The 16,478-nt window shown below is 41.4% G+C and overlaps 1 protein-coding gene across 1 annotated transcript in view; it reads right to left on the bottom strand.

Moving 5' to 3' along the window:
• Window positions 1-11,609: 11,609 nt before the first annotated feature.
• SCML2 (Scm polycomb group protein like 2) overlaps window positions 11,610-16,478 on the bottom strand; it is a 70,180-nt gene continuing 65,311 nt past the window's right edge. Inside the window, exons 14-15 of the mRNA XM_051794848.1 lie at window positions 16,081-16,244; window positions 11,610-14,598 (exon numbers count right to left, since the gene is read on the bottom strand). Coding sequence (XP_051650808.1) covers window positions 14,473-14,598; window positions 16,081-16,244 — 290 coding nt within the window. The 3' untranslated portion in view covers window positions 11,610-14,472. The remainder of the gene's footprint in view (window positions 14,599-16,080; window positions 16,245-16,478) is intronic.

Below are 16,478 nucleotides of genomic sequence, written 5' to 3'. Positions count from 1 at the left end.
ATGTGTCATCTGGTTATTGCAATGCAAAGGCTGAGGATTTCAACATCCCTTGAGATGGCCATCCCAGTTGTCACTGTCCCTGTCTGTTTCAGCTGGGTCCCTTCTAGAGTGTCAAAAACCTTCTGAAAATATGATTTTCCCCCAGGGCTACACCAGATTATTTAAAAATAAGGCAGTCACAGCATTAGCTGCTGTCATTTCTATTTTGCAGTTGACAGATGCAAGCTCAAAATAAGTTTCTGGGATACTTTTCTAATTTTTTTTTTAAACAAGTATGTGTTTCTCACTCTGGTGGTTGCATCTGCTGCACCAACTGCCCCAAATCCTTGCCATCCTTGTGTGAGTGTCATTCCCTGCAGCATGCTCAGCAGGCAGAGGGAGGGTGTCCACCACTGCCCCTCCTGCTGGTCACAGGGCACCTGGGACAGGCAGAGCAGTGCCCATCGGTGACATTGGCCGCAGGTGCTTGTGTGTCCCCTCCTCTCCCTCACAGGCCTTTAATGGGAACATCAATGCTGAAGCTGCCTCCCAGCCCACTCTGCACACAGTGGTCTGGTTTAACTGAATTTAGACCACAAGCTCCAGAAACGCTGACAACAAATTAGGCTAAATCAGGTTTTATGACATTATAAGCCCATACAAGCACTGTCAAAACACCCAATGCCTAGGGGCAACTAATTGAGTTTAAAGCCAACTGGTATTGGTAACAGCAGACTAGACCAGCAGCCACATGGCTGCATCTTGCCCCAGATCCTTGAAAGAGTAACTACAACCTCCTCCCTCTGAAACAGGGCTGAGGAAAACCAGATCAGTCTCCAATTATCCTAGCACCCCGCTCTGCCACCCCAGGACCAGCCTCCCTGACTTTACGGGGCCACCTCCGGAATGGGCAAGCTCCCTCGCACTGCTGGTTGCCACCAATGTCCCCAGTACCACACAGCAACACAGGCTGGAGCCACGCCACTAGAAATGGATGAGCAGAGCAGACTGGGCTCGCACACCCCACCACCTGGCTTTTCCATTGCTTAAACTGCAGTGGCACAGGGGATAGTCTGAGCAGCATCTTCCTGGGAAGGCTTCAGGCAGCTCCCACTCCCTTCCCTGCTACCCTTTCACGTAACCACAGCCGTCAAGGCTGGGCCATGGGAAGAGGAGCCACACACCAGCACCTCTCCTGCTGCTTAACTGTCGGGCAAACAATGCTAAGTAAGGGACCACTTGCCTCCCACCATCCCTCGTGTGTGAAGCACAAGTCCTATATCCCCTCAGCATAGGGGAGAAGCAGCCACAGAACAAGATACTTAATTACACCAAGATTGAAGACTTCCACCACCTCCTCCTCCTCCTCGCCTCTAGCAGCAATTACAGATTTTGTATATTGGGCCATTAATTTTCTACAGAGCTACATTTTAACTGCTTGTGAAACTTCTGTATGAGGAGAAGGACACTGAGCTGCACTCGTGATATATAGAGCTTCCATTTCTGGTGGCTGTTAATGGAGACATTAATACCTCTAGTGAAGTTGAAGGGAAAGTCATTAAGCTATAATGGTAAGAGGATGATGTTTTACAATGATGGGTATATGCAAGGGGGAGAGAGAAAGGGAGAGAGGAACTGTGCCCTCAAGGGCAGCCCCTCGTTAGCTCCAAGCTTCCTGTGACTTGGTCTTTGGGTATGGGCTTTTATTAGGGGCTGAGAGGGGAGAGGGTTGCAGGGGTGTGTTACCTTCGCCTCTGCTCTCTTACCCCTGTCAGGCCGGGGCTTTGCAGGTATCCAGAAATTGAATCCAAGGAAGGGAGCAGGGCTGTGTATCTCACATGAAGGTCATAGTGCATGGCAGCCTCACGAGCAGCAAAGCTCCAATGTACCAGCTTTCCTACCAAGAGCTTTCCTCCACAGGACAGCTGGTTCCCTTCCCCTGTGCTGCCCAAGCCATAGCTCCAGGACCAGGGGTGCACAGTTAAGGTTTCAGCACATGGAGTTAGCTGTTAACAACATAAATTAATCCTAAAGAAGAATGAGCAGCTTCTCAGCCAGGGAACTTACCTGGACTAAACAGTTTCTAGGTTGGGAGATCACCAAGCACTCGGGTAAGACACAGACAGTTATGAGAGCAAGGAAAGGGTGGAGAATAGGGAGAGGAAAGGCAATGGAAGCTGAGACAAGATCCGACCCCAGGCCTGTTAGCATCTCACCTTTATTGAAGTCAGCAAGCAGTCAGCGAGAGAACAAAAGGGAGAACCAAAACGCTGGCCCTTGGCCATGATCTGATGGCAGACAGAGAAAAGGAAGGTGTCAGCTTCAGACAAGGCTCCTGGGCCACTCAGCGAGAGCGGGAAGGAAGGTGAGCACTGAGCATGTGGAGAGTCTCTTGCTCTCTTGGGCTGAAGGAAGCCAAGAAGTGAGGGTTGGGGGAGACCATACATCAAACCACACACATGTGGAGCACACAAGGTAGCACAGCCTTCTCGCTCCTGCCCTGACAGCACGGGACAGGGAAGGGTGGCAGCAAAAGGAAGGAGAACAGCAAAGGTAGCCATTTCCGCCTCTCACAGGCCCAAAGTAACGTGTGTGACCTATGCTCTTATACCACCCATGCTCCTATCTGCTATCAAATTGATATGCCAGTATGTCTCCTGATCACTGCCAACTTTTTTAACCACTTTTACCCATTTTCTGTTCAGCCCTTCCAGAGCAGCAGCATGATTACACCACCTTGCACATCCCTGCAGGGGTTTGACCTGTCGGGGTTCAAGGATCAGCTTCACCTTCCCCTGAAAGGTTTCAGGGGAAACTGGTTGGCACAGAAGTGTCCACTGAGCACCTCAGGGTGCAATTCAGGGAAGTCTCTGCCACTTCACTTTCACAGAGGCACCTCGGGACAGTGATCTGACAACAATAAGCAACTCGTTAACAGTTCTCATGAAGAATATTAGACAATGAAAACAGCATAAAACAACATTGCATAATATCCTGGTGCCAGATGTTTTGGTTTCTTTTTGTGCTCAAGTTTATAAAAACATGCTGAAGGGCTCAGTCAAAGACCTTACTTTCCTCTGCCTGGGATCTGTTCCTGCTTTCCCAAATGCAGTCAGCCTGACATTGTGACATGAATGGTGTTAATTAGTGCAATTTGCTTTTTTCACTCACCTTTCACTTTTGTCCCAATGCATCCCCCTCCTCTTATTTAAGGTTGCATTTCTCTTAGATTATACCACATACTCTTAATGTTGAAGTTTGCAATTCAGAGTGCTCTGAGGTAGTCTTACACACATAAGCAAATCCTCTAATTTTAGTGGAGAAAACACATTTTTCACAGTTGTTCAAATCAGGGTATTGCAACCGTGTTAGGAAAATCCATTCTGTTGTTGAACCATCTGAAACATTTCTTCATGTTTGAGGAGAAATATTACTAAGCACTAAAATATTTAGCACTGGTTTGTGCCCATATAACTCAAGCTCTCCTAGAATAATAGGATAATATCCCAGTACTGAAATTATTAGGATTCTTTCAAACTAAGTAAGATAGGAAAATTAAAAGTGCAAACAGCAGGGTACAATCTCATCAAATATCCGGAAAGGAAGACTATTTTCCAAGTGGAACATCAGTTTTCACTGTTTAGAAGTATGTTTCCAGCGAAATGCTTGTAACAGACACACTGCATCTCCGCATCAGCCTTGCATTGTCCCACCCCCCCCCCTCGCTCCTGGGATTACTGACGTTCCTTAGCCCACAGCTGTCTCAAAACGGTCACATTTTCTGCATTGCTTCAATATCATCCTTCCCACCACATCCTCATCAACGGAGTTCCCATCTTTCTTTGCTTAAGAACTGAAGGCAATGTTTTGTCCTAGTCTAGCATCTCAGACCAAGGGTGTGCTACCAGACACAAAACAAAGAGGTTCTTCTTTCTGAAGCTTATGAACCCCAAGCAAACCCCTAAAAGTCCAATCGACAAGAATGGGAAAGCTATTCATTTTTGAGGTTTCTGATACACACAAAAAGTCATTTTTTGACAATTGAAAACAAAAAACCACAAAAAACAACATACCTACATTCATAAAGGTAATAGGTGGATTTTTTTCATTTTTTAAATAAATGTTTTAAAATAAGTACTTTGAAAGCTTGGTCACAGAGCACAGTCCAGCATAAGAGAGCATGTCCCTGGCCTTCAGAGACTCTCTACAGCTCAGCCATGATGGCACAAAGCCACCACACTCTATCTTTAAGGCCCGATGATGCATCTGCCACACTCACCCAGCACCACCTGTATTTGTGTGCATAGGGGTCAGAGTAGGGTTAAAAAAGACCAACAGAATATTTAAGTGCTGATGTCTGCTTTTTGCCACAGCAATCTGTGCAACAACCAAGATCTAAGAAAACAGAAATATTCTCTATGGGTATTTTTTTCACTAGATATTCTGGACAACTGGACTTTCAAGCAAGACCTCTTGTGTGGTAGAACATGGGACCTGGCCAACATTTCTTGGTTAGTATAATGTGGACCTGAACAGAGAAGAGCAACAAAGCTGGTGAAGGGACTCGAGCACAAGTCCTATGAGGAAAGGCTGAGGGAGCTGGGGCTGTTCAGCCTGGAGAAGAGGAGGCTCAGGGGAGACCTCACCACTCTCTACAGCTGCCTGAAAGGAGGTTGTAGCCAGGTGGGCATCAGTCTCTTCTCCCAAGCAACTATCAGTAAGACAGGAGGGCATGGGCTTAAGCTCTGCCAGGGGAGGTTTAGGTTGGATATTAGGAAAAAATTCTTTACAGAGAGGGTGATCAGACATTGGAATGGGCTGCCCAGGGAAGTGGTGGATTCTCCATCCCTGAAGGTTTTTAAGATGAGACTGCATGTGGCACTTAGTGCCATGGTCTGGTAACCACGGCAGTGTTGGATCAAGGGTTGGACTTGATGATCTCACAGGTCCTTTCCAACCTGGCTGATTCTATTATTTCCTTCTCAATGCCAACTAAGTCTTTCAATGAAGGACTCAAGTAATGGGGTTGTTCCAGCTTATTTGCAAAAAACCAGCAATATAGGTGAGGAATTAGCTCACATACTTAAGTTGAAAGGTGTATTGAGAGTCCTATGATAGATACTGGTTAATAAAACCATTAGAGTCAAGAGAGCTATTCATCTCTCTGTAAAGCAGATGTTGGTATCCGGTCAGATTTCTCATACCCTCAACTCAGTAAGGAAGACCTCCATTGACTAAAATGGTCTTGTGTTAAAAGAAACCATACTGAGAGGGAACTGGTAGCAGCACTTCATTCAATGAAGAAGAAACAATTTAAGGACAGAGTGCATGTGCCAAGAATTGGGTTGGGAATTACAAGGATTCAGCCCATGTTTTCAGATAAAATCATGTCAAGATAAAAGACTTCACACACCTGATATGGTTCAAAAATGTTCATTCCTAACTTTCCCCTTTAAAATCTCAGCTTAACACAAACAGTCAAAGACACAAGTCATGACTCAACAGTCAGTGCATCTGAATCTGAAACAGCTTTACTTGGTATATCCACCTGGTTTCCTCGTTCCTAATTTTCCATTACTTCATTCTTCATATATTTTCCTTCCCGTGTTTATTGCACACAAACCCTATCACTCATCCCAGGCTTGCATTTCTGTTTTCTTTCAAAACATTTAAACTTTCCCCAACCTGTTCATTTCCTGTAGTCAAACACCACCCAGGCAAATGCAATTAATATACTATGGTGAGTGCAAAGACATATGAAAGTAATGTGCTCCCTTCAGCTGAGCTGGTTTCTTGAAAGTAAACAAACAGCTGAGAGCGGTCAGATAAAAAAAAAACCAAAAAAACCACAAACACCACAAACCAACAAAAAAACCCCAAACCGAAACCAACCAACCAACCAAACCCCCAGCCCCCCCACCATTACCCATTGAGCCTAAGAACCAATTATGTCCCAGTACCTTACAATGACCTATCTAGTACCTCACCTCTAAAGGATGAGCATAAACCAAGGGCACACTAAAACTAAACATTTATTTATTAATTTCTCCCTGCCCACTATTTTAAAAAGACAGACTGACAGACAGAAAAGCACTATGTAGGTCACACCTTGAGTAACATTGCCCAGTGAGAGGCATCTGTTCCTAACAGAGTACCACCTACATGCCCAGGCAAGGGTTGAAATCAGTAGCAACAGTTGGTACTTACATCAGAAATAAAGCAAGTGAGCTGCAAAGTCCTTCTCTTATTTTTTCAAAACATGCAGGAGTAAGAAGCACATGGAAAGATCCTTCCGTCAAAATGGTCTCCAATAAGAGGAAGACCTGTTCTGGAGGTTTGGACTGGTTTGGAGAGGTGGAAGTTGAGGGAGGAAGAGTTCAGACCTGTTTGAAAACCCCATTCTTGGCAATCTAGACAGCATTAGCACAGTCCTTAGGGAAACAGTGCCTCCATAACAACTGAAAAAAACCTAAACATAAGAAAGGGAAAAAGTAAGTGAAATCATGATCTCTTGCATTTGAACACCAGACCTTCTAAAGTGTACCACCATTCATTAAGATTTTTCCCACTGCCTTGCCAATTGCCTCAGCTTCCCCCTGGAAGGGGAGACGAGTCTTTGTCTTTCCAGTTCTTGAATTCACTGCTGGGACAGCCAACGCAGGGTAATGGGAATTGTCATGGTGGTTTTGTAAAGTATTCATTTTCTTTCAGCTGTCATAACTAGAAAAGAGCCATTGGCAGCAAGAGCTTCTGCCATCTTCAAGCTGTACATCTGTTCACATTTGTCTGTGCAGACAACATGGGATGCAATCACCTTTTCCCCTTGTGCTGGAATCTGTTTGCTTGTACCATTTGTCCTGTAAGGGCTTTGATTTTGGAGGCTGAAAAGTGAATCTCTGTGGATGAAAATGGCTTCATGTATTCAAAAAGAAAAGAAGTAAGGAGGTGAGGCCTTTGCTATCAGCACTAAACAGTTCCCCTGCAGATAATGAAAGCTGAAATAAAATTAGCAGTGGTTCATAAAGCTATGAGGAGAAGCAGCTTGTGCAGGACTCCTCAGCTTGTACAGCACGACTGGGAGATTCTGGAGCTGGTGGAAGCTAATTCTGATTCAAATGGGGCAAATTACAACTACTCAAAATGATCTGCTAGAACAGCAATGGATGATTATGTAAGTGAGGAATTTAAAAGCCCACTGGATCACTGTAATGGCATATTTTAAGAACTCATAGAATTCCCATCATCTATACAGCCACAATAACAAAGATTTATTTAGGACAAATCATCAGAGGAGAACGTAGCAAAATATTTTGCTATTTAAAAAAAACAAAACAACCCTGAAATTCACACTTTAAAAAAATTAAAATATATATAAAATGCTATATATAGATATAGTTGTAGACTGACAACACAGTGAGTTTACAACAGACTGCTCAGATTTTAACAAGTCTCAAAATGGCTCTGCATGACCTTTGAAACAACACAACACTGACAGTTGGGGAACACAATCTCAGGATTATGGGCCAGTCAGTAAGCTTTACAGAGAGAAAGATTATAATCAAGGCTTGAAAAAAAAAAAGCAGCAATCATTTCACCACTAAAATGGACATGAAATCAGCTTCTGCCTCCCTGCATCACTCTTAGGCAGTTCCAAATGAGCACTTTTTACTCACTCCCATAGTTTTACATGTAATAAAAATAGAGAGGAGGAATATATGACCTTTGAAATTGATCTCAAGGGGATCTCACTTTTTTCTTTTTCCCTCCTCCTTAAACCAAGCCAGTCTAACTCTACACAGCTTCGACTCGCAGAAAGAGCAGCAGAGAGATGAAGAGGCTCATTACTTAGAAGAGGTTCACACCTCTTCATTCATTTTACCCTATTATATAACTAGCTAACCAATCAAAGGAAAAAATACTGACAGCCACTTTTAAAATGCGTTTCTTTACATGATACTGCATTAAAATAGACTGCACTTTATAGGTGACAAAAGGAAGACTGGGGAAAATGTGGGCCCACCGATGAATGAGATAGGGAACCTTGTTACACAGGACATGGAAAATGCTGAAGTACTGAATATCAGCTTGGTCTCAGCCTTTCCTAGCAAGACCAGCCTTCAGGAATCCCAGGTCCCAGAGACCAAAGGGAAAGACTGAAGCAAAAACAATAGACCCTTAGTGGAAAAGGACTGGGTCAGGGAATACCTTAGTAAACTGAACAAACTTAAGTCTGATGTGATGCAGCCATGACTGCTGAGGGAGCTGGCGGATGGCAAAGTGAGGCCACTCTCCATAATTTCTGACTAATCGTAGTGAGTGGAAGAAGTGCCTGAAGACGGAATGAAAGGAGATGTCACTCATCTTCAAACAGAGCAAGGAGGAGGACCCAGGGAACTTACAGGCCAGTCAGTCTCACCTCCACCCCTGGGAAACTGATGGAGCAGTTATCCTGGAAACCATTTTCAGGCACAAGGAACAAGATGATGCTCATCACAAATAGCAAGCATGGTTTCACCAAGAGGAAGTCATCCTTCACCAACTTGCTAAGTTTCCATGATAAAATGACCAGCAGCCTGGTAGATGAGGGGTGAACAGTGGATATTGTCTACCCAGACTTCAGGAAGGCCTTTGACGCTGTCTTCCATAAGACCTGTCGGGTACAGCGACGCACTTCACTCGTAAGAGAGAAGTGGCAATATTTTCATTGGTATAAACGAGAGATTTAAGAAAGTTTGATCAAAAAAGTGAGAATGACTTAACAAGATATAATAGCAAAGTACACTTGACTATTTACTGCATAGAGGACAGAGTCAGACAACACTGTCAGGGAGACCCTCCCATTGAGTCATGAGGTTCAGAAAGACGCCACTTGCATCCTAAACTCCTTCTCAGAGGAGAGTTTAGGTGAAGATGGATCCAGACTCAGTCCTAGACTTGATCAATTATTTATGTCTAAAGGATTATATGCGTACAATCAATCCTTTACATCACTTAGTTAAGATTTCAAAGTTTAGCATGCTTCTATACACTTACCAACAATCTGTTGCAGCAAGAAACTTCTCAGTCTTGAGGAGTAACCTTGAGAGGTGTCCCTACTCAAGGGGAGATCCTGGTATGCTGCCTGCTGTTGTGCAGGAGAGCTCAATGCACCCTGGGCTGTCCACTATTTATGGAATAAAATAATTGACTCATAGCTGTATTTTCATAGTTACCAGAAAACCTACTTTCTTTTAAACATGACTGGAGTTGGACCTTGACTGGGCACGTTGCTCAAATTATCCCTTGGCTATTGTGTTATCTGTCTCCCCTGAATTCAGTTTGAGTTGGATGCAGCCATGGCAAACGATGCATCTGTTATGACTGACACTAGTGGTTATCATGTGAGTGGAGCTGGGGAAATAAAGGTCAGGTTGGTGAAGAGGTGGCAAAGGGAAGCACACAGTCAGAAGATCCTCACAGACAAGCTGTTGATGTGTAGGCTGGATGAGCAGACAGGGGCATAGAAAACTGGTTGAATGGCTGTGCCCAGAGGATGATGATCAGTGGCACAAAGTACAGTCAGAGGCCAGTAACTGGTGAGGTACCTCAGGAATCACTACTGGTTCCAGTCCTTCTTCACCAGTGGCCTGGGTGATGGGCAGAGCTTATCCTCAGCAAGTCTGCAGATTACACAAAACCAGCAGGAGTGGCTGTTACATCAGAGGGCTGTGCTGCCATCCAGAGGGACATCAACATGTGGGAGGAATGGGCTGACAGGAGCCTCATGAAGTTCAGCAAGGGGAAGTGCAAAGCCCTGCACCTGGGGACAACTCCGGGCACCAGTACATGCTGAAGGCTGCCCATCTGGGAAGCAACTTGGCACAAAAGGACCTGGGGTGTCCTGGTGGACACCAAGTTGACCACGAGCCACAGAGATGATGGGCTAGAGTATCTCTCCTGTGAGGAAAGGCTGAAACAGTTCAGCTGGGAGAAGGAAAGGCTCAGGGGGAATCTCATCAGTGCACAGAAATACCTGAAGGGAGAGTGCAGAGGATGGAGCCAGGATCTTTGAAGTGGTGCCCGCTGATAGGACCAGAGGCAACGGGCACAAACTGAAACACAGGAGGTTCCCTTTGAACATCAGGAAGCACTTTTTCAGTGTGAGGGTGACCAAGCACAGGCTGTCCAGGGAGGTCATGTAATCTCCATCCTTGGAAATACTCAAAAGCCATCTGACCACAGTCTGGGGCAGCTAGCTCTAGGTGGCCCTGCTTGACCAGGGGGTTAAACCAGATGACTTCCAGAGGTCCCTTTCAGCCTCAACTAGTCCTTAATTCTGTGATACACTTCTCAACTTTTAATTAGAATAGCACAGATAAAAGACAAATCTAGAAATACAAAAAGCTGTAGATACAAAATCTGCTATATTTAATTAAAAAACATTCATTCTGAGCAGTGGTTTCGGTTTTCCTTGTAGCATTGCTTTCTTTACACTCATTAATATCAGTTACTATTTTAAGTCTTATGGCAAAGACTTAAAAATTACACAGTTTCAGAGTATTAGAGAACCACACAAAGTTTTCTAAGTGGTCTAGAAAAAACCATCAGATTTAAGACAATCTTTGATAATGCAGAACAGAAAAAAACCCTCAAAACTGTAAGCTCCAGCTGAAAACAGCAGATAAATAGGGTAACACAATTTGTCCTAAACAGTGACAACTCTGCTTTAAGTTGGCTGGATACAGGCTGCTCTGACTGCTTGGTTCTGGATGTCAGGCCACTGAAATTTAAAATTATTTACATTATAGGCTCACATATACATACATACAAATAGATTTTTATTAGTTACTCATATTTAAAGGAAAACATGACCCTAAGCTGGCCTACTGGAATAATACATGAATGGAAAATGGTGACTGGAGCCCTCAGAATTAAGCAGAAGGTAAACTACTCATTTAACAGTGTTTCAATTCTCTGAATTTCACCTTCAATTACAGACAAGCACAAAGAAACACTTTTATCTGACTGGGTTCAAAAGTTCAAGATTTTAGTCATCCCTACCCAGGGCTTGATTTTTCTCCTACAGAAGTACTCGAGATACTCAAATGTAAAATTTTCATATCACATTCATGGCTTACACAATCACACCCACTGACTCACATAAAACTGTCAGAGCTACAGAGAAGGTTAATATTGCTTTTTGCAAATTATATTCCTGACTGAAAAGGAAGAAGATTTCTACAAATACAATGAGATGAACATCTTTGCCCCCGTGTCTACCACCTGAAGTAAAAAATGGTGTGCCTTTATGAAAAGCAAACAAAAAAGGCGAAGATGCTCTATCCTCCAAGCCAACATTCATAACATGATGCTGCTGCCTTTCACTGTCATTCCTACATATGTGTAAAAAAGTCCTGCAATATGCATACTGCCACAGCCTATCATACAGCATTTAATTCCAATATTGCACAGGTCTTCTGCAACAAGAATTTTTAGAGCTGCTAGTCCTCCAAGGCAGCAGTATTTTAATTTCAAATTAAAGAGTCATGGCACTGTCTTCCAAGATGCCTGAAAGATACAGAACCAGATAAGCAGATGAATCCATGTTGATAGAAAAGCAACTTGGAGAAACAAAGGGACTACATCATGTTCTCTATCAAATACACACTGAGTATATCAAATCCACTACCGAGTATCTCTGGAGAGAGATCAGACACAAAATGCCTCTGGGCTATTTTCACTGCCAACTTCCAATTTCCATCATTTGCCTGTGAAGGATGTGAGGTTATCATTAACCCAGTCTAAGTTACTTCTCAAGCGCAGGCTGATCCCTGTGAACAGACACTGAAACAAGAGATTTCTGCATCATAGAAATAAGAAAGCTTGAAGTGTATGAAGTTCAAACCTCTTGCCATTAACTGCTTTGACTTAATACATTTCATGTCTTTACCTGAACACAGGACAGTTTTTAGCAGTCTCTTCCCCTCACTGGTTATATGAGAATTCTGCAAGTTGCAATAAGATATACAAAAACGAACAGTTGAATAACCAAGTAAGTTATTGTTTTGAAAGCACAGACAAGTTCAAACATTACTCACTTCAGATGAACAATGTTGGAATGATTTTACCCTTTTGATTAAAACTTCCTTACATCAGATGTTTCCACAATCTGTCCAAAACTGCCAGATAAGATAGCTACCCTTGCCTACGCAAACAGCGCTCACACACAGACACGACATCAAACAAAACGGACAGTTACAACAATGAACAAACTATTTTATTTTTCTTGCTAGATAGGAACATCCCATTGAAAATAAAGAATAAAAAATATATTCTGCTGTAACACTCTGAATGCTTGAACCTCATGCTATAGCACGTGGAGAAATTCTGGTACAGCAAATCACAGTATTCCCTGTGCACATGGGTGCACACAAAGCCTTGAACAAATATTTATACCCATAATAGTGCCATGTACAAAAATGTCATTCCATAAAGGCCAAACAGAAAATTTAAACATCTTTGTTTTTTTTATGCCAAGGGCAACGTAGAAAATGAAAACTGTTTTCAGACAATTACTTCCACTTAAACTATATGAGATCTTTTTATGCTGAAGAACCCAAAATCAGCATAATAAAGTGTGGAAGAAATAGTATACAATTATATATATGTATAAACAATATACTGAACATGTGGGGCATGATGTTTTCCTTAATACATAATTGTTCGTGTATCCATATGGAAGTTAAGTCAGTATTTTTCTAACATAAAGAGAAAATATTCTGTTTCTTCAATGAATGCTCTGACTTTTCTCACTACAAAGAGTATGCCTGTACTATTTGTCTAAGCACACATGCGCCACAAAAGATATGCAAAACAAATTGATATAGATAAACTTTAGTGTCAAATGTCTAATGATGTAATAAGAAAAACAATTCTCAAAGTCCAAATGACTTGCTGAATTAAAATTGCATTGTAGTCACTTAAACTAACGAAATACTTAGACTTGTGAGTCACCAAATTCACTATTTTGCAGCAGTATCTCTGTTGAAACCTGATGAGTATCAGACTACTAGTAAAGCAAGGCATTTTCAAAAAAGGAATTTGTAAAAAATACATTTATACTATATGCTTTCATATAAAAAGGTATTAAGAAATATAATAAACCCTAGCATTTGAGGACTACACCTTCCCTAACAAACAGTTTTTATCACTTTACTATTATATATGGTTTCACTATTACATTCAGTTTCCTACACAGAAAGTATATTTTCTTCTCCCTGATGTATATTACAATCGCAGTGACAACAAACTGTTTTATTATCACCACTCATTCTTGCAGCTTAAACAAACAGCACCAATTTTACCCCCCAAAAAAAGGTTTATCAGTTACATAGTAGCACTTCCTTACAGGAAATATAAACCCAAAACATAGTAACCAATGTGTCTTTCCAAAAATATATCAGAATATATGGCTCAGATTTAAGGGATGAATATTCAGGAGTATTGCATAGTACAGGGATCTCACCTGTATGAATAAAGACACCTTTTGATTGTTTGTCACCTTCTGACTCCAAGAACAAATTAAACGGGTGCTAAAGAAAGTAATACACAGCTAAATTTACTGGTAAAAAAAACAACAAGAAATTGTACAGTTCTCTCTGGCACAGTGCAAAGTACATATTAAAAACTGAATACATATGTACACTGTGTATGTATTTTTATATATATATAGTATGTATTTCCCTGACACATACACAGGTACATATAAAAAGCATGAACACACGTATCCATGCCAAACTGAGCAAAAAGATGGAATGTTTACGATGTGGATGCATTGTTCCAGTGAAATCAGTTTGTCCCAGAAATGGCTGTTTACACAGCCAATATGCCGTTCCATGAAACAGAAATATTTATTGCCTGCATAAATTGACAATATACCATATATTTGTCCTCATAACTTACTGAAGGACTGATAATCACACTTTATAAAAGCTTATATTTGTATTAAGCCCTCTCTTCCATAACCCTTCTTCTCTTCTGGAAGACCAGACAGAGTATTCACTACAGAGATGAGATCTTCTATTTCAAGTTTTTCTTGCAATATAAAAGTTTACAGCCACCACTGTAAAAATTTTAAACACCTGAAGCCGGTTTATTTTATTATTTCCCTTTGGGATTCAGCTGTTTTGGTTCTGAATATGAATACATTGGCTGAAGCCTGTAACACAGAACACACTTTTCAGGATTAGGAGAGCGCTGTTACCCGACCTGCCCACACCCAGTATGATCAACTGTCCTTGCCTGCCAACTTTCTGAAATAGTTCACAAAAATACCAGGATGAAATACAAATCCCTCCCCCCCCTTTTATCCTGAATGTCTTTTTAACATTTCGAGAGCACTTTCAAAAAATAAAGACTATTTATATCAGCAAAACAGTTTCAAACAAAGGGGATGGCTGTGAACCTGAGAGCTTAGTGTGACACAAACACACACATTTGTGGTATCTCCACGATCTAGTACTTTCCTTGTTTAAGTCGTTCAATGTGGTAGCACAACTTAAGGGCAGGCCCCAGCTTCAGTCCCATATATTTCACTATCATATCACTCCTGAGTAAGAGCAGTGCCTTCCCATCAATTTCCTGCAGAAGGAAGAGAATAAACACAACATATAACTTTAATAAGTTGCATGGTAAAACTGGAAAGTACATTATATTTCTTTATACTGTCGTAAAAAAATATCTACTATATATAAAACAGTAACTTAGTATAACTTTATATTTACAGATGACCACTGAAATTTAATTTATTTTAGTATTTTTTAATGTATGATTAAGGTATTTGAGTTGTTAAAGAAAGAAAAATATAGTAAATAAGAGAAACTGACCAAACAGCCCTCAAAATTAGATCCTGACTGGGAAGAAAAAAGTGAGCGGGTCGAGGGGGAAAAAAAGAAGCTGCAAAGGAAGGTCTGTGCAGTTAGAGATTAAATGATCCAAGCGCTGAGGCCTTGCACTGAACCTTGAACACAGCTGTGGGAGGATTTTGGCATGTGCATGCAAACAGTCACACAGAGGAAGGGGTTATAGACCATCTAAATCTGTGAAATAAGACAGATCTATGTCCATGTCGAACCAGAGAGATTGTTAGGATCAAGACCAAGGACAACTTAGTCAGATTTTAACAGCCTGACTGAGAAGCTGCTGAAATATGACAGTCCTAAGCTCCTAGTATCATTACATACTGTAGACAGGCAATTAGTTTCATAAAACACCATAAAGAGGACCACTCTGTCTTATTTTTTTAAACATAAACCTGACAAAACAAGTGACATTTACTGTTGTTATACAACTAAGAATAAAACATAAAAGACAGGAATCTCTATTAAAAGTTATTTTGAGTTTTCCTTCCAATCCAGTTTACTCAGAGATTTAACTGTTAGTAGGAGATGGTACAGAACATGGGTGAAATACTACTACAGAGAAAGCCAGCCTCTTTTTGGAGGGCCATATATACAATGAATTAAGAAAGCAGCTCTTTGCTGAGCAACCTGCATAGAAAAGTACAGCAAGAAGGTACAGAGGAGATCAAAACCAGCACAAACTGACACAGTTTCTATCTCTAAAGATAACATCTAGTCAGACCTTATGAAAACCTGTGCATTGTTTTTCCAAACAGATGAATTCAACATTTCAATTGATTCTCTGAATTCTAGTATTAGTGACCAAGTGTTCTAGCTAACAAGGGATAACAGCATCTCTACTTTGGGACGTTAAATCTCTAAAACAGGGGGGCCAAATGCCCCGTACTGTACATGGGAATACCATTTTCTCTAGAGATACCAGGGATGTTGGCCATTAGAACTTGGGTACTTCCAGTATTGGCATTATTCCATATATGCTGGAAAGCACTGGCTATTTACTTTAGTCTAACAAGACTGGAACACAGAGAAAATATAATGCAGGAGGAATTTCAGGTGGAAAAATAATTTTCAGCCTCCCTCTAATATACACATAGAGTCTATTCTACCTTCAAGTGTAAGTAGAGTGATAGACACGAAAGCTGTGTTTTAAGACATTAGTGTGACACACAGTCTACTAGAAAGGAATGGATATGCATCATACATGTCTCCTAAAGAGTTCTGCATGTGGAGCCAGTGCCTGTGGATCAGCTTCTTTCACAAAACGCACCACTTCCTCTATTGACCAGGTGGAAGGGTCCTTATTCAATATTCTTGAAGGTTCCCTTTTTAGTGAATTCAAATCCGGTCCAGTTGTGGAACTTGCAGCTTTTAATATAAAAATATTGTGAAAGGAAAAAGTATCACTTGTCTATACAGGGATAACACATTTCATTTCAGGTAAGACACTTCAATATTAACTTTTGACTTTTATTATGCGCTCTTTGCAATATTTTAAAATAAAAGATGCTTTATTTTCCTTCTAATGATAGTGAATTGTTCCTTTTGTTTTTAAATGCCTTCTATAACTGCAAGTATTTACAGCAGCACAAACATTAGCAC

Source organism: Manacus candei, unplaced genomic scaffold, assembly GCF_025592945.1.
Source record: "Manacus candei isolate 608988 ecotype Guabito, Panama unplaced genomic scaffold, ASM2559294v1 h1tg000041l, whole genome shotgun sequence".
Taxonomy (NCBI): Eukaryota; Metazoa; Chordata; class Aves; order Passeriformes; family Pipridae; genus Manacus; species Manacus candei.
The sequence above is the reverse complement of the archived record's forward strand: the minus strand, read 5'-3'. Positions and strand labels throughout refer to the sequence as shown.